Source organism: Aphidius gifuensis, linkage group LG5 (assembly GCF_014905175.1).
Source record: "Aphidius gifuensis isolate YNYX2018 linkage group LG5, ASM1490517v1, whole genome shotgun sequence".
NCBI classification, from domain to species: domain Eukaryota; kingdom Metazoa; phylum Arthropoda; class Insecta; order Hymenoptera; family Braconidae; genus Aphidius; species Aphidius gifuensis.
In genome coordinates this window covers 16,895,029-16,920,679 of record NC_057792.1, presented here as the reverse complement: position 1 = coordinate 16,920,679, position 25,651 = coordinate 16,895,029, and the positions used below count along the sequence as shown (strand labels likewise).

Sequence of the window (25,651 nt, the reverse complement as noted above, 5' to 3'; positions counted from 1 at the left end):
AAAGTTGTGTACTAAAATATATCAGCTGTTTTATGTTTTGTATGAGAAAAAATAATAACAAATAACCATTTGGTCATTGACATCTGTCATTGGGCATTGTTGTTGTGTCAAAGCCCGGTATTTATTTATTGTTTTATTAAATAAATGATATTTAATAATTAAAATAATATCATCATGAGTGATTCAAGTGATAATGAAATAAAAAAAATACCAAATTATGGATTTAAATTACAACTTGATCATAAGTACAGTGAAAGTTGGAATCAAAAAGTTAGACCAAGACTAAAACAATTGCCCCATCTTATTCCACTTGCAATAAGGTAATTATTACATTTTATTTTTAAATAATAAACATTATTTTTTAATTTTCATTATGTTTTTTTAGATATGTCATATATTATATTAAAATTATTTGGCAAGGTCGTAAGCCATTAATGGATTACATCAACATGCCAACTGGACGACAAATTTACGGTTTGTAACATTTATCTATAATTAATAGCCACGTCAATAGAAAAACAAAATCATTAATTTGTTTTTTATCTATCGAATGATATAAATAATATTTGTTCCATTTTATTATTTTTCGATGAATCTATTTTTGTATAAAAAAACTTTGGTCAATTAATTGACAAAAAATTAAGCTCTCTATAAAAACAAAAATAAAATTAATAAATCAATAAAACAAGCTATCGATTTAACAGTTAATTTACAAAAAAATGTTTTATTTATATGTTGCTTTAAATTGACAATAAGTTAAAATTAAAACATCAATTGAATCAACGTCAATTTTAATTAAAATTTTTGCATTGAAAATGTAATTTAATTTGCTGTTTTTCGATAAATACAAAAATAACAATAATCAATCGACTATTCTCATATAGATAATTAAATTTTTCAGGTGCACCAATTGGTGGTATTGGTGGTGGAACAATTGGTCGTGGATATAAAGGTGAATTTTGTCGTTATGGATTAACACCAGGTGTTTATAATTATGATACAGTATCAGCAAATCAATTTATTGTAACAATACGTAATCTGGATGGTAAAACAATATATCAACAAGTCTTATCAGTCAATCAGTATGTATAATTAATCCAAGAATAATTAAAAATAAATGAAATGTTAATTTAACTTGTTTCTCAATGAAAATAGAAAACCAAAGTATTCATTAAAATCTTGGGATTGGAATTTTGATGGTAAAAATGCAACGTACACTGCACTTTATCCAAGATCATGGACTGAATATAATATTAAAAATCCAAATGTTAAATTAATATGTCGACAAGTATCACCAGTTATTCCAAATAATTACAAAGACAGTTCATTACCATGTGCTGTTTTTGTTTGGGAAATAAATAACATGTCTGATCAAGAATTAGACATAAGTATAACATTTACATTTCAAAGTGGCATTGGTGGTAAAACAAAAAAAGGTAATTTATATAAATATTTAACTAAATGAAATTATCATTTGTATATTAGTAATAATAATTAATGAAATTTTTAACTATTTAAATTACCAGAATACAAATGGAATGAGTCTTTTGAATATAAAAATAATATTTCTGGTGTCATGATACATCAGACTTTATCAAGTATGCCATGTACATATGTCATTGGTTCAAGAGCAAATGCAAATGTTGATATTTCACGTACTTTGATATTTGATCCAAATAGTAATGGTAGTGACTTGTGGATGTCACTTGAAAAAACTGGAAAACTTGATATTAATTTAAACGATCGTAAAACATCAAAGACTGGTAAATTTAAACTTTTAAAAAATTTTATTTAACAAACTAAATATAATTTTTTGAAATAAATTCGACAAAATAAATTAATAAAAAATAAATAACAACAAAATAATTTATTTTTAATATTTATACTCTAAAATTATATAATAATAATCAAAATTTTTATTTTTTAAAAATTTATTTTGTCCTAATTTATTATTTTATGATCTATTGTTTCATAATTTATTTTAATAATAATAAATTATATTATTAACAACAATACAAAAAAAAAAAAAAAAAGAGAAAAAGTTTTAAATAATGCTGTTTAATTTGTTTTTTATATTTTATTAAATATTTATTGCAATAAGAGACTCTGATTATTGTGTGCATAAAAAAATTTTATTTCTTTTTTATATAAACAGAAAAAGACATTGCATGTGGTGTATGTGCAAATACACGTTTGAAAGTTAATGAAACACGCGATGTTGAATTTAGCCTAGTCTGGAATATGCCAAAGATACATTTTTTCAAAAAAAAACACGAATACATGAGGTAAGATTTTTCTAAAAAAAATCCCAAACAAACAAACAAACACATTGTTTAATATTAATTAAATTTTTTTGAAATAGATATTATACAAAGTTTTTTAAAAATATTGATGAAGACAAAGTTGGCGTTGAAATATGTCATTATGCTTTGAATAATTACAATTCATGGGAATCAGATATATACAATTGGCAAAAGAGTATTTTAGATGACACTGAATTACCAGAATGGTACAAAAGTGCAATATTTAATGAATTATATTTTGTTGCTGATGGTGGTACAGTATGGCTTTGTCCAAATTCAACAGATCAATATGAAAAAACAGATCCACGGTAATTAAAAAAAAAACTATTATCATAATTTATCTTAAAAAAAAAAAGAAAAATAATTAATTACTTGAATAAAAATATATTTATTATATTATTATTTAGAAATGAGTATGGACGTTTTGCATATCTTGAGGGTCAAGAATATCGTATGTACAATACATATGATGTACATTTTTATGCTGGTTTTGCCTTGGCACAATTATGGCCACATTTACAATCAACATTGCAGTATGGAATTCGTGATGCTATTTCAATGGAAGATCATACTGTAAGATGGTCACTCTACGATGGTTCCAAGTATCAAAGAAAATTAAAAGGATTTGTACCACATGACATTGGTGATCCATGTATGGTTTATTAAAATATTGATATTATTATTTAAATTGAAATAAATAAAATATTATTATAATGTTTTTGTTTATAGATGAAGAACCATTTGAGCTAATAAATGCATATCCAATTCATGATGTGTCTGATTGGAAAGATTTAAATCCAAAATATATATTAAATTGTTATCGTGATTATTATTTAACTAAAAATATTAATTATTTAAATGATTTTTGGCCAAGTATTAAAATGGTAATTTATTTTACATTTAAATAATGTCTTTTGTTAATTGTTTTTTTTTTTAAATTAACAGGTTTTAGAACGTAGTCTTGCTTGGGACAAAGACAATGATGGTTTGATTGAAAATTCTGGCTATCCAGATCAAACATATGATACATGGATTATGTCTGGTCCAAGGTAAAATAATAATAATCATAATTTATATTGAATATAAAATTTAATTATTTGTATTGTAAATTAAAATATTTCTCATCAGTTCATATTGCGGAAGCTTGTGGTTGGCATCTCTTTGCTGTGCTGTACAAATAGGAAAACTTGTTGGGGATAACGAAAATGTTGAAAAGTACTTGGTTATATTGGAAAAAGGAAAACTTGCATTTCAGGAAAAGTTGTGGAATGGTTATATATTTTTTTATTTTTCTATATTAAAAAATAAACTAATAAATTAAATTTTATTAATGATTATAATCAAATTATTTATTTACAGGAAGTTATTATAATTTTGACAGTAGTAAAAATGAACATCATAAGTGTATAATGAGTGATCAACTTTGTGGTCAGTGGTTTTTAAGAGCCTGTGGTTTTCATCATGATGTAAGTTTATTATTTTTTATTTATTCAATTATGTTTTATTAGTAAAAAAAAAAAAAAGCAGAAATATTTTCTTTTGATTTTAATTTAAATAAACAATTAGGTTTTTCCTGAGGAATGTGTTAATTCAGCATTAAAAGTAATTTATAATAATAATGTTATGAAATATAAAAATGGTAAACAAGGTGCTGTTAATGGTTTTTTACCGGATGGTACTATTGACACAATGACAATACAAAGTGAAGAAATGTGGACTGGTGTAACATATGGTCTATCAGCTTTAATGATTCATCAGGTATTTTTCTTTCTTTATTTTTTTTATATTGTTATTTAAATATTCTAGTTGTTAAAAATATATGTAATACAATTTATTTATTATGATGAGATTCTTTTTTTTAATTTTTTCTTTACTACTATTTAAATAAATTTCATTGTGAAATTATATTGTTGTTTATAACAGGGTATGATTGACGATGGTTTTCGTACTGCTGAAGGTGTATATAGAACTGTTTATGAAACAATTGGCATGGGTTTCGAAACACCCGAGGCACTTTATGAAAATAATCATTATCGAGCTATTGGATATATGCGACCATTGGCAATTTGGGCAATTCAACATGCATGGAATATGAAAAAAATTGACAACGCCAATTGATATACAAATTTATAATATACATAATGTATATTTACAAATTAAATTATAGACAATTAATTATTCAACTTGGTATTTTAAATACTAAGTATATATTAAATATTGAAATGCATTTTATTCTTTTCTTTTTTAACTCGATAATTAAAATACATTTTGTAAACTTGTTTTTATTTGAAATCAAATTTATATTAATAAAATTATTGAATTGTTTGCTTTTAGAAAAGTTGAGTGATTATTTATTTTATTTTTAAACTCAAGTTTCAAATGAAAATTCTTGAATAGCCATTTTGTGTTTGAAGGTTTTTTTTTTTTTGTTTAAATAAATTTACCCATTGGTATTTCTGTCAATTGTTGAGATTCTTGATGTACACTTGAATGTATTGGAAATTTTCAAGTGAGGTTGTTAAGTTACTGGCATTCGTTTTATCGACCAATAAATTTTTTTAACTTTTTACGCAAGTTTTTACTTGGCATCTTGAATTTCTTGGGGTTTTTTTTTTTTTTTCTTTTTTCTTTTTAAATAAAAAAGTATGTAATGAGCTAAAGTTGAAATCCATTAGTTGTAGTACAAATTTTAGTGACTCTTTCTTTCTCTTGATGGTTTTTTATTTTTTAATTTGTTTTTCTGTTGGCTTATTTATTTTTTCTTCAACGAGAAAAGTTATCTATTTTTTAAATTGATACTTGTATTTTATCATATTGATTTTTTTATTATTTATATTAATTTTTGTTTCGACTAAAAATAGTCTTATTGTACTTTTAAAAATTTAAACTTGAGTTGTTTTTATTTTAAATGAATTAAAAAAAAAAACTTTATTATTTATTGTTTTAATTAGTTAATTATTTAAGTGAAAACTTTATCTTTATTTCAAGTATTCTTTTATAATTTTATTTAATTTATAAATACATAATTTTATTTGCATTTGTTTAAGAGAATTTTGTTCAGTTTTTTTTCTCTTTTTTTTTCTTATATTAATTTAAAAATTCAAATTTAAATAACTGATCAGTTTATTGAAAATTATGATCATGATATTCCATTACACATGTTTCAACTTTCCATTGGATGAGTCTTAAATTTCGATACCAAAAGCTATATATATCCAACTGAATTTTATATCATGTATGAATTTCGTAAAACCCTGCTGTAAATGAGAAGCAGTAATTGGATTTTAAAAGTTCAAAGTGTTTTAAATAAAATTAAAAAAAAAAAACTTTTTCTATTTTTTTTATATAAAACACAAACTAAAGAATCACTTTTTTCCTTTTTCTTTATTATTAAATTGTTCTTTTGATTAAAAACTGATAAAACCCATCAGAAAATATTTTATAAATGCTAAAATAAGAAAAAAAATAAACTTTTTTTTTAAAATGAATAGACTAGATTTAAAAAACAAATTCAATTGAATATATTTTTTAATTTTATAAACATTATTCATATGTCAATTTCTTTTTATTAAAATAATATATATAATTTGATTAAAAAAATAATTATCAAGGCCAACAAGTTCATATTACAAAAAAAATTATAAAAAATTAAATCATCTCGCGAAACTTTAATTGTCTACAATGACCTTAAAAATTTTTTTGAATACAAAAATCAAAACAAAATATAATATAAAACATTTATTATTAAAATAAAAATTCAATCAGTTAATTAAAAAACAAAGAATTTATTAACAAAAAAAAAAATATTAATAAATTGTAGATGGGTTTGTATATTTTAAATTTATGGGGACAGAATGCGGATGTCAGTTTGCATGCCATGATAATAAAACAAAAAAAAAAAATTAAAAAAGGGCATTCATGTGTGTGTGTAGTTGTCCCGGGTGATTAATAAAAACTTGTGGCACATTTTCGCGCGCACTTATACACTCGAGAGCCTACTTATTCATCTCGTTGTTCAACATACTAGGCAGTTTCAAAGTTTTTTACATCTCAGAAGTTTCCGTATTCACGCGATAAACTAACTTTTGCTTTTCCTTTACCACGTGGTCCATGAATGTTCGCATACATATACATATTTTTTTATCCATTTTTACTTTTTATCTATCTCATATTCCATAAGTTGCATTTATCAGAAAAAAAAACTTGTAAAATAGTTAATCAATTTGTGAAATAAAAAACCAAAAATAAATCATCTTTTATTATTTAATAAAAAATAAATTTATATAATGTAAAATTTATATTTTTATAAACTTTAAAACTTATGAAAATTGACATTAACTTAATTACTATTTTTTTTTTCATTTAAAATACATTTGAAATATCAAATTTTATTTTTCGTTTAATTGTAAAACCATTAATGTATATTTTAAAATATCCTGTCAATTAATTTGATATAAAAATAGATAATCGATAATCCAAGATGAATTATATTTAAAAAGTTTAAATATGATCTTGTTAATACAAATGATGAACGATATAAATTTTCAATTGTTAAATAAAATTTAATAATATCAAATTTACATGTACAAATTGAGGTATTTCTTTGGTGTTAAATATAAATATTATATACATAAAGTTTTAAATAGTGTATAGCAGAGTATGTTGGGTGTGAATTTCATCATATTTCCAATTACAGTATACGCCTTGGGATCTCACTTCATAGGGTCTCGTGTGTCTGTTCCCATGGCAATTTCTCCAGATTGTATATAGCACTGGCCAAGCCACAAAATTTGCATAGGATTTTATCAAGTTATTTTCTACACAGTCCTTTTCTTTCTATTAAATTTTCTTGGTTCATTTTCAGTCTTCTTATATTTACATCACTATTTATTTTTTATTTGGTCCTTGGTATATATTTTCCATTGTCAATAATAAATCATCTTTGATTCTATTTAATCTGAGAGATACAAGTGAATTAGCTCCAACATTGTCTGTTATTGTCAATCATGCTTAGTTCAATGATGAAAATTCAACATTGGACAGTATCAATATTGACATTGACATTTTCCTATATACAATTGAATTTTCTTGGTTACATTGATTGATACCTAAAATTTAATATTTTTAAAAATCAATTTAAATGATTCTTTTTCTTCTTTTATTTTCTTATTTATATTTTTTTTTTATTTTATCAATAATCATGAATACATATAGATGAAATATTCATCAAATAGTTTTCTTGGATACATATCATTTAAATTGAATTGTAAATTGAAAAACTATTCAATTTAAAAAAATTTATAACAAGAAAGAAGGAAAATATTTAAATGAAATATTTTTATATACTATTCATGCATTTTTATTTAAAATAAAAGATAAAAATAATATTTAAAAACATCAAAGATACTTGATAAAATTTAAATATTAATTAAAGTATCTATTTAATTAATTTAATGTAATTAAATAATTTTCACTGTAAAATTATTTAGTTGAAAAAAAAGAAAAGAAACAAAAAAGAAAAAAAAATTTTGTTTTTTAATATTTTCTCATTATGTTAATGATTAACTTCCTATTCAAGAAATGATGATGACGTTATCAATGTATTAGATACAATAGCCAATGTGTCACTTTAAACAAAAAAAAAAATAAAAGAAAAATAATAAAAATATATAGCCAATTGCATTGGTATATTCTTACAAATAACAAACAACTATTCCTCTCATTTATGTCCTTCAACATTTAAAAATAAATAATAAATAATAAAAAAATAATAATAATAAAAAATGATCGATTTCATAGAGTACCATTCATATTTTGTTATTTTGAATGGCCCGATAACAGATTTAGTCATTGGCAATACATCAAATTTTAGCTATAAATGGTTTTCTGTTGAAATACATATACCAACATTAAATTGCACCATTTTGATGGATCGTTGAATCACATACCATTGTTCATTTTATATCATACATTTTATTATTTTATCTTTCAATTGTAATTCATTCATTTTTTATTTTTATATATACTCAATCAATATATAATTTAAATTATCTTCTATTTAATTTCATCAAATTATTTATTTTGATGATACATTTATTATACTTAATTTAATTTAAATATTATTATTATTATTATTTATTTGATTATAAAATAAATTTTAATTCAAAGATGAGGATTTGTTGTTGATTTTATATTTTTTTTTGGATTAAAAAATTCAAGATTATTTGTAATTATTTGGAAATTAATAATGTAATGTGATGATAATTCTGAGTATCGAATTATCATGTTCATTCGATGATAATTTTGGTAATTAATATTTTGCAATGTTGATGATCATTTGGTCATTAATTAAGTCTACAAAATTAATGATATATATAATATATATGATGAAGATATTTTGGCTTTTGACGAAATGCATAATTACTTCCAAGTGTTAAAGGACTAGTATTGATTTTGAATTTGTATTTGCACATAAACACAAAACAGAATAAATTGATTTGACGCAAACCAAAGGAACTTGGTCAAAGCTCTTGGTCAAGAAATACTTGAATTGCAAACAATATAGTTTCCTTTGAAATTCAAATAACAATATTCAATAACATAATTAAATTGACAAATAATAATCATTATTTTTCTTTAATAATAACTTGATAATTAACTAACAAATTATATGTTAAATAAAAAGAATTAAAACTATTTTGTTTTCTTCTCTTTTTTGCAATTAAAAATATCTTTAAATAAAAAATTAGCATTGAATTTACCGGTGATTAATTCAATCGTTAACTGGTTGAAAAAAAAAAAAGTTTTAATCGTTAGTTTCCTACAAATAAAAGTCAACAAATTGAAAGCCAAACTAAAAAGTTTGTTCGAATTCGTTTAGTATCAAAAAAAAAAAAAAAAACTTGAAGATATATAAAATGAGTAGTAGATATAGTATAGAACCAAGTTACAAATTCGATAACGGAATGAAAGGGTGCCAGCAACGCGATATGTCAACATTTCGACATTAATTGATCTTCGATCGAAGCACACCCAACTTATTTTATCAAATTTAAATTCTATAAATAAATAAATAAATAAATAAATCAATAGCTTGAAGAAAAAAAAAAACAACAAATGATAAATTGATGAGTTTTCAATTCAACACAATTATAATTAAATTAAAAAATAAATAAAAATCAATTATAAAAGTTAAAAGAAAACAATGATGTGATTTAATTCGATAACATTTAAAATAAGTATATACTTAAAATATCGATTAAAATCTTAAATTATAAAATGAATTTCGAAATTATTAAATATGTGATTTTAATTTTTTTTATTTATTTATTCATTGATGATGGTGTGATATTATAATTTTATAATTAAAAAATAAAAACAAATACGTGAAATATAATATTGAATTTTAATGTTTTCATATATAGTTTATATCGGATCACGCAATATATATTTTTAAAATGCGATCGAAACAATGGTTTTATATTTATGAAAATATGTAATATATAAAAGTTTGCGTGATAGTGAATATGAAGAGTTAATGTAATCTTGACCTATGTATCTATGGTAATGAGAAATATTAGGTGATTTTATTTTACGTGCATTTATGCTAATGTTGGCATCAACCGCCCACATAAATATTTATCGTTGTATATTTAGAAAATACATGCTCAGATGAAATCCATGTGTCGACAATTTATTTATTCTAATGACGTTAAACAAAAAAAAAATACTATTTATTTAAATAATCAAACAGAAGAATAGTAAAGCTAAAATTATAAAATTTAAATTAATTTATTGTTTAATTAATTTATTAATTAAAAAATATTTACATTTTTTTTTTTGATGATTTATATTTCATGGAAAAAAAAAATATATTTTAAAATTTATCTGTCAAATAAATATAAATATTAAAAAATTTATTACATTTATTTTATTTTTAATTTAAACACTCGTCTCGTTCTGTTAACTCTGCAATTTATTTATCCAAAAATTTAATTTATAATTTAATCTTTTTTTTTTTCTGTGTTGCAAACTCTCTTTTTTTTATCATGATGATGCAGTTTATATTAACAATGTCAAAAATAATAATAATAAAATTGATATGAAAAATTTTTGTGGTCTTAAGTGAACACACAAAGATGATAGATAGATTTAATAAAGTGAACAATTTCTCATGTGGGTGACAAGACACTGCCGTTAAAGGTTCTTTAACTTTTTTACATAGTTAAAATTTTCAAAAAAAAAAAACAAAATCCATAATAATTCATATGCGTATATTTAAAAGTAAAATATTAGATTGATAGTTAAATTGAAAAATAAAAAAATATAAAACTAAATTTAAAAAAATAATAAAAATTGTGAAATAAATTTTCTCACGAAAAAAAAATATTTGGAATTTGTAAAATAATTATTTATTGAATATAAGCAAGAGTCAAATAGACAAGAATACTTTTTTTTTAATCTTTTGGAGATGGGAGGGTGGTTTTGTGGTTAGCATTGAAATGATAACCATAGTACCATCTTTGTCTTGATGAGAGTGGTATATCATTTTCGCCTGCTACTTGAGAGACAAGAGAGTGGAAATGATCTCATTGTTACACTTTGTAGTTGAAGCATCACAAAGGAAATTCTTGTGGTGACAAGATAGTTGGTAATTTTGTCCTTTGACCATGTCAAGCATCACCAAGTGTGGTTATCATATTTTAATTTATTTTATATACATATTTTATATTTTTATAATATATGAAATGTTTATTTTTATTTCTATTTGAATGTAATGAAATAAATAAAAATAACAAGTTGATGTCTATTATGTTAAAATAATTAGTCTGTTATTATATTTTATTGATGCAAAAAAACATAAAAAAACATCATAAAAATATTGAATGATGGAATTTAAAAAGGTATAGTCCTTGAAGTGAAATTATTTATTGTGGAATATGAGCAATGATAATTTGTATATTAAAAATTATATTATTTAAGGTGGAGATTATTATAAAGATGAGAAAATAAAAAATAAATGATGGCATAGATTGTTTTGATGGGTATGCCTTATGGGCGTTGTAATTGTATTTCATTTGGCCTTGCTCTCGATGTTACAGTTGAGGGTTATGAAATCATAGTTTACGAATACGGAATGATGATGATACAGTGCGTTCATTGCGCCTACAATCTTGTCATATCTCATCTCGCGGAAAAAAATAAAAAAAAAAAATTGTGATGAATAATGGTTGAAAGAATGGTTTGGTTTTGTCTGAGGCGGTGGACCTCGGAAGGATAGCCAACGTCACTCAACCATTCACTTTTTATTTCTTTTTGCTGCTTCTTTTTTTTTTTTTTTTTATTATTTTCCTTTATCTTCTCTGTATTTTTACCACTGTGTGTAGAGTATCATTATACGCAAAATAATGATGATAACCACCACCATTCTTTGGCCCTCCCAAACTACCAACAACACCTATATAAAAGAACAAGTTGTTGTTCATTTTCAAATCAAATCAAACAGTGCCCCCGAAGTAGAAACATGAAGGTAATAATTATTAACATTTAAACATGTGCTTTTTTTTTGTTTTAAATTTTAATAATAATATATTAATCAATAAAAGTGTGTATATAAAAGTGAAGTAATATAAAAATAAATTTTTAAAAAATATATCAATAGGTATTCATCATTTTGTCGGTGTCAATAGCAATGTCAATTGCAAGTTTAGAACCATCAGGATATCGTCCACCAGGTTCACATCAGATATCATCTGATCTTTATCTACCACCCACTGATAGTTATTCAGGCTCATCATCACGGGGAGTACAAACACCAGAATTCCATTATCTACCATCGATGAGTCACCAAAGTACATCACAAAATGTTATACCAAATTCTCTCTACTTACCAAGTAACCACGAACAAACTCATACCCAACAGCATACTTTATCAGAAGTATTATCATCAGATCAATCAGTATCAAAACCAATGAACCAATACTTACCTCCATCAAATCAATACTTACCGGCAATTACAAAACCAACTAATCAATACTTACCATCATCATCATCATCATTACCAATGAATACAAATAAACGTCAACGACAAAATACTTACAGACAACAATCGTCAAGTGATATTTCCCACTCATCAACAAACAGATTTTCAAATAATAACAACAATCATATGACAAATATTAATAATTTACCATCTCAATATCTTCCACCAAATAAACGTCCAAATGCATTTACTCAAGCAATACCATCATCAAACTATCTACCAGCTAATCAAAATAATGCATATCAACCATCTGATGAAATTTTACCACCATCAAATACATATTTGACACAAAATAAGTATGAATCAACTGAAAATCAACAACATGATCATTCAAGCTCATATAAACCAAGTCAATCAAGTGGTTATCCTAGTTCTGGAGGATATCCACAAGCTAAAAATAACAACAACAACAACAATAACAACAACGGTTACAATTACGAAGTAAGTTGTATTTAATTATATTATTTTTTTTTCATATAAATAATTGTTTTGTTTTATTTTTTAGCCACCAGCAAAATATGAATTTGAATATATGGTTAATGATCCAGAAAGTGGTAATGATTTTGGACACAAAGAAAGTCGTGATGGTGATGTTACACGTGGTACATATTATGTACTTTTACCTGATGGAAGAAAACAAACAGTTAATTTTGTAAGTTTAATTTTTATTTAAAGATTTCATTATTTTATTATTTTAATTGTTTTTTTTTATTTTTGCAACAGATCGCGGACGCAAATGGCTACAGGCCAACGATCACGTACGAGGATGCTGCTGTTGGTCGAGATGGCTATGATCAAGGCTATCATTACTAGTATTATTATAATAATAATAATGATTGATTAAAAAAAATAATTATTAATAATATTATTAATAATAAGTAGATGAAATAATTTTTGTATAATGATTTGTTTTTTTTTTTTATATACAAATAATAATTGTTAATGATAATCAATAAAAAAAAAAATTTTATACTATAATATTATTATTGTTTAATTATAATTTAATTTGTTTATTTTTATTTATTTAATTTAATTTACACACGAGTTTACAAGATGTTATTAAAAATTTTTTTTTATATAAATTAAAATATTATATGCGGGATTGTTTATGGTTAATTAACAATCATAAACAGTTGTAATGTTTTTTGTTGGTATATGTGAATTTGTCGAGATGAATGTAATATTATTGTTATTATTTTTTGATGTTATTACAAGAAGCGTGTGGCCTTGTTTCAGTTGAATAGTATAACACATTACTCCAACACTATCTCATAATGAAAATGTAAATTTCACTTTCACATTTTATTTTATCATTGAAAAAAGTATCTATTATTTCATTTGAATTTATTTATTTATTTGAATTTTTTATCAAACTGTTTGATGATATATTTCTGTCAAATTTTTACGTATTTGTTAGTGATACATCATTACGCATAAATGAATGACAATATATGAAAATTAATTTTCATGCGATTGACTTTGATGTACAACTCGATATATTTTTTCCCTTTTTTTTTTAACAGCTTTTGTTGCTTTTATTATTGCTATTATAATTTTTTTTAATTAAAACGTAAATTTTTATTTTTTTTGATGATGAACTTGTATGACACAAAGTTTTGCACTAAAAACGTTTTTAAGGAAAAAAGAGAAATATAAAAAAGTGTGCTTTGATATAGAAACTATTCTAAAAATCGTTTGGCTTTACTTGTACATGAATGCAACGTTCAGGGATGTAAAATTCAGAGGTACCTCCGTAAAAGCTCAAAGAGCAAAGCGTGCACCTTCAACGAAAACGCTTTTATATATATAAATAAATTTTTCCTTTATTTTTTTACGCGTTGTTTCTTTTTTTTTTTTTATTCATTTATTTTTGTTTTTTTTTTTCATTACGTTTATATATATTTTTTTATTCGCTGTTGATGTAGACGGATTTTTTTTTAGTGCCTAAAAAAGTTGAATGTATGAATAGGATTTACTAAAATTTAAAATATTCAAAACATAAAAAACGTTTGATCATTGAATTTTTCATTTTATTTTTTATATTTCAGATTAAAAGCTGGACTTTGACTTTGTACAGTAGTCTGACTAAAGCTGGACTTGGAAAATAAAAAAAAGGTAATTCAAAATAAACCAGTAACATTATAAAATAAATTTTTAAAACAGTTATTTTTTTTTTTTCTATTTTTATTAAAAAAGAAATAAATTTGATAGTAATCTTTTATCAATGTTAAATGTGTATAAAAATATTATGATAAAAATTATTTAATAGACAATTAATATTTATGATAATTGGAAAAACGTTATTTTATATATTTTTTTTTTTATCATATGATAACAACAATTTAAATAAATGTTTGTTTAACTATTTTACAAATAAAAATATTATTTATATTAAAAAACACATTGAAATTTTTTTTTCGATGATTGACTAATCATTATGGCAGTGGGCGATATTGTCGCACTGAAAATTTATTTGTTTTTCATAAAATAATTTATATAAATACTAAATTTAAAAAACTGTAAATCAGTATTATCTGATTTTCAAAAAATTTAATCCACCAGGCATGTAAAAAAATAAAACAAAATCAAATGAAAAAAAAAAGCTCAGATTATAATAATTTGTTCAATGAAAAGCTAAATGATAAATAATTCAAATTAAAAAAAAAAAACCAAAAATGTGTTTATTATAAAAAATATTGATTCAAAAAAAAAAAATAAAACATTGATGTAGAAATAATTTCGAAATATTGTTGTCCATGTTTATCTTATGATAACTAATATTGATAACCATTGTTTCCACTTGGATAACCATTACCAGCTCCACCACCAATGCCAGATCCTTCTTGCGTATATGTTACAACTGGTTGATATCCATTTTGATCAGCAATCTGATGCAAAAAAAAAAAAAAACAAATGAAAAAAAATTATACTTATGATTTTATAATAAATACTTACATAAACAACTGTTTGTCTTCTTCCATCAGGTAAAAGTACATAATATGTACCACGTGTAACATCACCATCACGACTTTCTTTGTGTCCAAAATCATTACCACTTTCTGGATCATTTACTGAATATTCAAAATCATATTTTGCTGGTGCCTAAATAAATATTAATAATAAATTAATATATTTTAATATATAATTAATGATATAAATAATTGATATTTACATTATTTGAATTATCATCATATCCAGAATTTTGTGAACCACCTGGTGGACCATATTGTTGACTTGGTGGTAAATATTGATTATTATTATTTTGACCAGGTTGTCCATTAAAATCAGTTGGATTTCTATTTGGTGGTCCGTATTGTAGATCTAGTGGTGGTAAATACTGGTCAACTGGAGGTTCTGGTCGTGCTGAGATAAATGTCGCCAGCAACAATACACTTGTCAATGTAAACCACATGCTGTTTTAAACCAAACCAAGATGTTAAATTAAATTATTTATTTGTATATTTAGAATGTAATACATCACGTAATAATGATAATGAATGTGATAATTTATTTAAATCTGTAACAAAAATCTCGTTCTATTTATTTATTTATTTGGTATTATAAAAGAATGATATTATCCGATGGTTTGTTGGCCTGGAATAACTCGAAATCAGGTTACGGGAGAGTAAAGATTCTATACGGTCTACCGCCTCTTGAACTTTTTCATATATATTTTTTTATTTTTTTTAAATATACCTACATCATTCTTCTCTTTTTATTTTCCGATAATAATTAACTTTCCCATTCTGGCGACTACGTGCATAATGGTCCCTTTGGGAAGCGTAGGAGGTGCCGGATATCTTTTGCCTTGTCTTTTTTAATTTTTTATCAAACTTTTTCATTCTCTACACTTCAAGCCACTTTTTATTCTTGTTCATCGTCGTACAGTACTACCTACTTTTTCTTACACTTGAAAAATATATTATTATTATTTTTTCATTAAAAGAAAATTCATTATTTTCTTTTTTTTTATATTTTAATTTTTATTAAAAAAAAAAAAAATTTATTGGATGATTTTTAATTGCTTTACTATTCAATATGAAAAAAAAGTAGAAAATGAATTTTTTTATTTTAATGGGGTACATGTCACTTGAAGTAAAAGCACGTAGTTTATTTTTTTATTTATTATATTTAAAAATATATATTTATTTTTATTTATTTCTGATTGAATTGTGCTATTGGTCAATGAAATGTTCAAGTCAAGAGACATAATCGGGTGAATGGTTGAATAGTTGGATGCTTTCTATGATGAGTTTTATGGGTATTTATATATTGCATTGAAGATATATCTGACATAATGCAATATACATACAGACTTTTGATTTCTATTGCTTTTGATATTTATATATATTATATTTTTTTTCAAATATGTTTGCGTAATGCGATCACGCATTTTTGAATGAAATGAAAATATTATAAATGAAATTGCATTGAGAATGCAAAGTGCTGGAGGTAAGCTTATTTTGTTTTTTATTTTTTTTTCTTTAATTTATTTATTTATTTATATTTTTTTGATGAAAATATACTTGTATTGAAATGTAAGATTGCTTATTTCGTAAACAAGATTTTAAATTATTGTGGTTGCATCCACTATTATGATATATATTTTTAATTTACTAAGTGATTGATTTTTTTTATTTATTTTTTTTCTATTTGTCAATTTTAAAAATAAAAAGTAAATAAATTATTTACTTTTTAATTATTTATATACAATTTTACAAATATAAAAATCATAAACCATAAATTTATTCAAGTTTCACTAACTTTTATATAAAAAGTTTTATTTTTCTTTAAAAAAAAAAAAAAAAGTATATACTCATTCTCTACGAAAAATTTAATTTTCTATTTTCTTTTACAAACAGCAAAAAAGGAATTAAATTTTCTTTTTTTTTAAACAAAATATTTGTTATAAAAATAAAATATTTAATTACAAAGCTTACCTTGTTTTTTTGATAATTAATTAACTATTACCGATGAAAAATAAAATTAAAAAAAATTAATTTTTCAATAATATTACAATATTTTCAAGATAAACTATTGATGTTTGTTTGCTGGTTTAAAAATATTTATGAAGCGTTGATGACTATGATATGCTGAGTGCGAGGTAGCATCTCCCTTGTCTCAACTTTTATACTTTCGCGAGAGGATGCCCCTCAAGTATCATCCTCCCGTTCTCCAATATGTAACATCACGAGCAAGGCCGTTGCGCCACCGATATCCTTACACAACGGGTACCAAAACCATCCATTTTATTTGAAGGGATGATTCATAATTCACCACATAATTTTCATTTATATACATACCTGAATATTTTTTTTTTTAAATAACGTTACGCACGTAAAGTATCAGCTACTTGTATCATGAACGCGCACGTGTTTGTTGCTCCTTTTTTATTTTTATATATCTTGCACTATTTTTTTTATCTTTCCCTTTTTTTTTTTTTATTTTTATCTCTCACTTCCTCCCTCAAGTACTTCTTGTTTTAAAATCATTCCTTTTTTTTTTTATACATTCTTTTTTCTGTTATTTATTTCCAGACACCGCTGCATAATTGGTCGGCTAAGCGCGATGCGGCTTTACATAGGAAAAAAACTTTAAAATAGATAAAAATAATAGGAATAAAAAAAAGAAAAAAAAATTCCATCGAAAAGTTGCATGCTTGGAGAGGTCGAGGGATCGAATAATAAATTAACATGTCGTTTTATCGAGATCGAAGCGTTATTTTATTCAAGCAATACGATTCATTATGTTCATTTTAACTTGCAATATATGTCTTGTTTTATTCTATTTTTTTACTATTTCGATTAACTTGTGCTGCTGTTTTTATATGTTAAAAAACTACCCCTGAATATCATACTAGACTTTATATAGTTTATATGAATACAAATTGACCTTATCAATTTATCATCGCTTTTAATTGAAACGCGCAAAAAAAAAAAATATTTTCTATAGCTATTATTATTTTATAAATAATATTTCTTTGAAAAAAAAATTCTTTATTATTTCAATAGACTGTTGAATATATTACTTTTAATTAGATAATAGAAATATGATATCTAATCAACAATAAAATTATGAAACATAATGACAGATTAAAAAGGTCAAAGTGTTTTGTTTATTTTATTTTTTTTTATTTTAACTCGTTGGAATGCAAAATTAATAGAAATTTAATTAATTCATATTTATGTAATAATAATTATTTATTTTAATTTTTAATAAAATCTATTTGTATTAATGGAAATTAAAATTAATATAAATGCTTGAAGTTTATAATTAATATGCAAATATATTTTAATTTTAAAATGAAATTTATTTATTTTAATTTTTTTTTTTTCATTTATGATTTTATTTTTATTTTAAAACTTGAGATTTTATTTCATTTGTTTTGGTTGTTTTTTTTTTTTTCTTGACCTCCCCCTAGCTGTATTTTGTTGTACCCTTGATTCCAAGAAAAAAAAAATCGATAGAAAAAAAAAAAAAAAACACAAATATTCAGTTCGTCACAGTTCGTCATCGTCGTGCGTGGGGTACTAATCGCTCTGTATCAATTATTTTCAAATTAATTATATTGTTAACAATTAAGTCAAATTAATTATAAAAATTAGTCAATTTAATAGTATTAATAGTGTATATTACATTGGTAATAAAAAAAGTAATAATTTCAATGTATTTATGTGTGTTTTTTGGAGTGAAAAAAATGTAAAAAAAAAAAAAAAAAGTGATCTCGATTGTCCGCCATTTTTTCACGTATTTGCAAAAAAACAAAAAACAAAATATATTCATGGCATTTATAATTTTTCAAGTGTTAATTATTTATTCGAAATTTGTTTATTTAATAATTATAATATTTTTAACAATTGGCGCATATACTTTTCGGAGTTTTTTTTAAGAAAAAAAAAAAGGTTCCGTTTGCTTTAGACGCGCGGGGGTCCCAATCGCTCCGAATTAATTTTTTTTATATTAATTATATTGTTAACAATTACGACAAATCAATTACAAAAATTAGTTTATTTCATAGTACTTATAGTGAATATTGCGTTGGTGATAAAAAAAGTGATAATTTTAATGTGTTTATGTGTGCTTTTTGGAGTGAAAAAAATGTGAAAAAAAAAAAAAAAAACTGACCTTGATCGACCGCCATTTTATCAAATCACTGCGTCACGTATTTGCCGAAAAAAAAAAAAAAAAAAAAAAATATATTTCAGGTATTTATAATTTTTCAAGTACTAATAACTATTTATTAAATATTTGTTAATTTAATAATTATAATAATTTCAACAATTGTCGTAAATTTTTTAGTCAACAAAAAAAAAATAAAATAAATTATCGATAAAAGAAGATAAAAATTAAATTATTAATAAATTGAATAAATACTTAAAAGCTTTATAAAAATTCAATCAATTCGTTTGTGTATTATTATATACAACTAATTAAAAAGTAAAAAAAAAAAAAAAAATGAAAATAATATCGTGATGAGTTAAATTGAAAAATAAATAAAAATAATTTATTATCATTGTCAGAGAAATTATTGGCAAACATATAAGGATATTAAATTTTCAATATTAATGTTAAATAATAATTTTAATATCGTTGGTCTCATTAATCCAAAGAGCTTGTTGCTTTTATAAAAAAATCATAATAATTATTTAATATATTCATACATTTGTTTTTCGTTGACCTAATTATTGCGTGTTTCGTTATCCTTTTAACTCTCGATTATTTATATTAATTTGAGCTCTTTTAAATCTTATTGTCCATTATCATAAAAATGAAGATGTCACATGCACCATTGAATTTAACTTTTACTTTTTACCTTTTTTTTATTTTTCAACATTGTTTTTTATCACTGAAATTTTACTTTTTACTCACGTGCACAACATGCGTGTCGAGTTGAAAAAAAAAAAAAAAAAACAAAAAGTTAAATTCCATCTGATAAATTATTTGCCAAACAAGTCGTGAAATATTATTATTATTTTTAAATGATTGATTAAATTTATATTTTAATTTAATAATCAATATTATTTTTAATTGCAATGAAAAGATTAAAAGGTATTTTTATATACTTAGTTTATAATTTTTTAAATTTAATTTTATTGAAATTTCGTGCTGACAAATTTAATGAAAATTGAGATGAAATTATAAACCACTGAGTGGACAAAATTTTAATTATTTCTAACCACCCAAAATTTGTGCTATTTTGTAAATGTATATTTTGATTTAGTCCTTCAATTTAATCAATAAATGTCAGGTATTAATTGTTAACCAACTGAATACCATTTGTAACAACATAAATATATGAAAAACCGTAAATTTGTTGAAAGCACGTATTTCAATTCAAATTGCCCATAATAGTAATTTTTATTTTTCATTTATAAATAAAAAAAAAATTAATATAATTTTACGAAAAATATTAAAATACTTTTCATTAATATATTAACCCAAAATAAATAATTTAAAAATAAATTTTCAAGCAGATATTAATATAACATCTCTTGAGAATAAATCCCACATAATATTAATTTATAATATTTTTAGTCACACACACATTTATTAATAAAAGCGCATGAATGGAAATTTTAGAGATGAGTTAAATTAGTGGCGGTAAAGTTGGAAAAGATCTAGGTATAAAGGCCAGTACGTTAGAGCGAGGGTTGATTCAAAAAAGGGTGTTGGTCCGTAAGAGAGGGTGAATTTATATACCCTGTACAAGAGAGGAGAGAAAGAGAGAGAGAGAGAGAGAAAAATGATTATGGTATGTTCGTGCGGATGGCGCGTTATACGTGGGTCATATAAATCGTTATAAATTCATAGCGACATACAGGGACAAGCTTAATATGTTGTGCTTCATGAATCGCGAGTACTAACCTACCACATGTATACATGAAGTTGTTGTATGTATAACTAACTGTACATATTTTTTTTTTTTTTAAATATATTATTATTATTAGTAGTAGTAGTTGTTGTTGTAGTATTTTTTTTATTTTTTTATATTGTAGTTGTATTGTATTTCCGTGATATCACGCGAGAGTTAGTGTATAAATTCGTATTCACTGTTTTCCTCTTCGTTGGTGCGTGACAAGTCCACGTGCTATCACGCGTGTATATTATATATCTATATACTACAACAGCTTCTATATACAAAACCTCAACATGTTTAATATATATATGTATTTTACATGATGTTTTGTACGTGAATATCTACAGGACGATACCGATAAATCATCATACCAACTATTACGAGATGTACATTTTATATTTTATATTTTACATGTGTGTTGATGAATATATGCATTTTATTTTTACCGGGAATATGTTAAGAAGGCTGGTGCATATACAGTGGCCAATCAACATTTTATAATCACCCTCTGGCAGTTTCATTTATTATATTTTTTTTTATTGTGTTTGTCAATTTTATTATTGAAGTTTTTCTTTTTATTTTTATGGAGATTGTATCATTTGTTTGGTTGGCTTTTTTTTTAGTTTGAATTAATTTTATCGAGGGGGTAATTATGTAATATTAATTGGCGATTTTATTTAGGAATTGATTATTATATTTTTATCGATAGCGCATCTGTATAGGTTTATTTATATTTAAATTGTCAAATGGAAAAAAATTACATTGATAATTATAGGAATTTTAAAATAACTTGAGCTATTTTAATTGTAATTTTATATGTCATAATATTTGTTGGTTTATTATTGATTAATGGTTATTTATAAAACAGTATATTATTGAAGAATTTTAATTTTTTAATTGAATAAAAATTGTTTGATTAAATATTTTTTTTTTAAAATTATTAATTACTAAACTTAAAGTACTTTTTTATTTTTATATTTTTTATATATAAAGAAAATTTTTTTAAAAGAGTAATTCTAGTTAATAAATTATTAACAATAGTTGAAATACAAAAATTTTCATATATAATTAAAAATTGTAAAGGTAGAGTTTAATAATAATTATAACCTCTGGACAATTTTATATAAAAATTGGTATATAAAGTACTTTTAAAAGCAGCTTTAAAATCCGTTTCGAGTAATACCCATTTCTTGAATTGTGCGAAGCATTAAACTCCTTGAGAGAGCAAAAAAAAAAAAAAAAAATAGAAAAGTAAATAAATAAGATTTAATTAATTTAAAAAAAAAAAAACTCGTACTCTCTTTTGTTCTTGTATGATTTGTGGTTTTTATATTATAAAGCAAGTAAATGGTTGGGTAAGTCACATCTCAAGTAAGCAAGACAATCAATGTTGTAGGTAGCGAAAAAAAAAAAAAAAATATGAAAGTCAAGACACCATCGTTCACAACTACTGAGGGATCTTATCGAATTATTAATTTTTAGCGAGCTTGAAAAGCTTCGTATAATATTATTATTCAAGAAGAAGGCAGGCCAACCAACCTTATATATATATACCCTCTTATATACCCTCGTCTAAAGTTCAAATGAAATTCATTTATGATGGGCGTCTAATGAGCCCTCGGAAGGAGTTCTCATCTAGTCGCTCTAAAACTTTTTTTTTTTCTTACTTTATTCATTTTCTTTTTATTCTTTTTTTTTATATTTCTAAAAATTTAATTTTTTTTCCATGAGTGCTTATTCAATAAAACAAAAAAACAAAAAAAACAAAATGAAATTCACTTTGATTAATTAAAAATAAAATTAACCAATAGATTTTTTTTAAATTTAATATAATTTTCAACTATCTAATCAGTATGCAAATTATTATTTTCTATATGTAAATAATTTTCACGCATCAATATGATAAATATACATATTTCTTTTAACAAGTTTATGATTTATATTTTTTATTTTCAAATAAAATATAAAATAATAATTCCCACGTTGTAGTTTGTATCATCATAATCAGTCGTACATTCGGCGCCAATATAAAAATAATAATTTCTAATAATATATGCCAACAACATATATACGATAGACCATCATCAATATAGTCGCACAATATTGCAATTGAATAAATTCCATGCGGGAGTATATAAAAAAAATAAATATACGTATGTATAACTGATGCAATATTTTGAGGATATAAAGGTGCATCATCATCAGTGTATGGTTCAGATAAATAGCTTGATTCGTAACGTCCATATAATTTCGATATATATATTATTTTTTATTTCAATTTTTTTTGCTTAACTTGCATTTTTCATTACATAATTTTGAATCAGCTTTCTTGTTTAAACTATCGAGTGCACTATCCACACACTAAAGATGAAACTAGACGTTTAAATAAATATATATTTAATCTGGCACTTCTAATGTGTGTGTGTGTGTGTGTTTGTGTTTTGCTAACACACGTATCCATATTATCATTATCATTTTAAATTTGTGTGTGTGTATTGTGGGCGCATTATATTTTCTATCTATGCAGTGTGCTCCAGATTGCATAATGTAAAGACAGCACACTCAATCTTACAATATTGATGATGATGCTTACTTACAAAAGCGAAAATTAATGCGTATATAAAACAAGCGAGTCTTGAAGTTATATCAATTATTATATATCTCAAAAGAATTTTTAATTTGATTTTTATAACCAATATTTTTTTTTATTTTACATAATTTATAGATTTTTATTATTTCACTGTTGCCTATCGTCCTATATCGTCAAGATAACAATAAAAATATCGATTTGAATCAAGCCTTTGATGATTTATTTATATATTTTCTTTTGATTTTTTTTCATACTGAAAATAATGAATATTTAAAGAAGAAATATAAATTCTTTGTAGAAAGAATAAAGAAAGGTCAAAAATGAGAGTATATCTGTATGTATAAATTAAAATTACGCAAAAGGGTATATATAAGATATTAGTTTGAGATCAGTTATCTTGAGACTGAATGTCTCGTTGAAAAAATAAAATCTTTTGATGGTTAGCCGACTTGATGTTTTGCATTGTTAGTAAAATTGTCGTTTATATTTATTTTATATATATTTTTTTTGTACGTGAATTTTCACATTATATTCGACCGTACCCTTTTTCCGACAGTTTTATATAATGATTATAACAATATATATCCTTTTTTTTTTTTCCTTCATCTACTGGCATTGTCGCGTGTGCAACAATCCAAGAATTGCACAAGATAAGAGTCGTCCAGTATACTTTTAGTACTTGTGTATTATACCTTTATTATTATTTTTATTTATTTTTTTTTGTTTTGGGTGTGAAATGAGATGGTTTTAGCGTGCCAGGAATTTATTCTTTGCTTTTAAAGTAATACCGTATGTGTACAAAAGTGGGAATGTATATTATGAACTGCAAATTGTTTTTATAAAATAAAGAGGGTCATCTTGTGTGTGTCCTCTGAACCGGATAAGTATTACATACTTGTAATTTTTTTTTTTTTTTTGTCTCTCGATTATTCTTCTGCAGATGTTGCACAATACAAAATGAAAAAAATAATATATATATTACGGACATGTATTTTTTTTTTTTTTTTTTTTTTTTGACATTGGATTATTTAAAGTAAAATAATATTTCGTGATCTAGATAATCATTCATATTGTAAATGTAAATGCATAATTTTACTTTATTAAAATAATAATATATAATAAAAATAAATAGATAGAAAAAATAAATAAATATAATAACGCCCACTTGAATAGTTGGATCGTATTATTTCGTGAGAATTGTTGAACAAAGATAAATAAAATACTGACAGATTTAAAATTATCTGTAATATCAAAAATAAAATAAAAAATTGTTTTAAAGATAATATTATTATTATTATATATAGTGAATGGTTTTAAAGTTTCATCTATTCCATCATCACACCTTCTGCAATAACGTATAATCGATGACAAAGACATTCAACTCGATGAACCTATAACACACCTGGTGTGTGTGCAAAAGTTTATTTATAAAAAAAAAAAAAAATTCAATCCTATATATTTATCATTCAATGAAACACCGACAGTTTAAAAAATGTGTTGACAAATATAATAAAAAAAAGGATTGAGAAGAGAAAAAAAAAAAAACAATTTATTTATGACAATTTTAAGAGTGTTTTTAAATAATTTAAATGATTAATATTTTTTTAAATAATAACAAGTATTAAATAAGATTTTATTTGTGACTTAATGATGAACTGAATTTATACTCTATTCGTAAAACATTTTAGTATAACTTTCGCTGATGTTTTACAATCACGTACTCGTTTTGTAGTTTGACAAAGTGAACGTCATGTAATTTTGTAATTGCCCAAGTTCGAGTGTTAGCGCGTGACAAAATTGTCTTGATGATGCTTTTGAACAACGAGTTCACACCTACATAATATTATTACAAATATATA

At 23.4% G+C, this 25,651-nt stretch overlaps 3 protein-coding genes across 3 annotated transcripts; 2 read left to right on the top strand and 1 right to left on the bottom strand.

Moving 5' to 3' along the window:
- Positions 1 to 58: 58 nt before the first annotated feature.
- LOC122857970 (non-lysosomal glucosylceramidase) lies at positions 59 to 4,641 on the top strand. The gene is made up of 14 exons (XM_044160549.1): positions 59 to 320; positions 386 to 474; positions 902 to 1,082; positions 1,156 to 1,436; positions 1,527 to 1,763; positions 2,156 to 2,285; positions 2,363 to 2,611; positions 2,711 to 2,955; positions 3,033 to 3,187; positions 3,249 to 3,352; positions 3,432 to 3,574; positions 3,663 to 3,769; positions 3,870 to 4,061; positions 4,227 to 4,641. Exons 1-14 carry the CDS (start codon positions 175 to 177, stop codon positions 4,419 to 4,421), a joined length of 2,454 nt encoding a protein of 817 aa, XP_044016484.1. The 5' UTR covers positions 59 to 174; the 3' UTR covers positions 4,422 to 4,641.
- Positions 4,642 to 11,807: 7,166 nt separating this feature from the next.
- On the top strand, positions 11,808 to 13,221 carry LOC122857968 (putative uncharacterized protein DDB_G0285119). Its single transcript, XM_044160546.1, has 4 exons — positions 11,808 to 11,832; positions 11,965 to 12,786; positions 12,851 to 12,997; positions 13,069 to 13,221. The coding sequence occupies exons 1-4, from the start codon at positions 11,827 to 11,829 to the stop codon at positions 13,156 to 13,158; spliced, it is 1,065 nt and encodes a 354-aa protein (XP_044016481.1). The 5' UTR covers positions 11,808 to 11,826; the 3' UTR covers positions 13,159 to 13,221.
- Positions 13,222 to 15,008: 1,787 nt separating this feature from the next.
- On the bottom strand, positions 15,009 to 17,457 carry LOC122857967 (pro-resilin-like). The gene is made up of 4 exons (XM_044160545.1): positions 17,286 to 17,457; positions 15,518 to 15,758; positions 15,301 to 15,447; positions 15,009 to 15,233 (listed from the first exon to the last, which is right to left on the bottom strand). The coding sequence occupies exons 2-4, from the start codon at positions 15,755 to 15,757 to the stop codon at positions 15,120 to 15,122; spliced, it is 501 nt and encodes a 166-aa protein (XP_044016480.1). The 5' UTR covers position 15,758; positions 17,286 to 17,457; the 3' UTR covers positions 15,009 to 15,119.
- Positions 17,458 to 25,651: the final 8,194 nt, after the last annotated feature.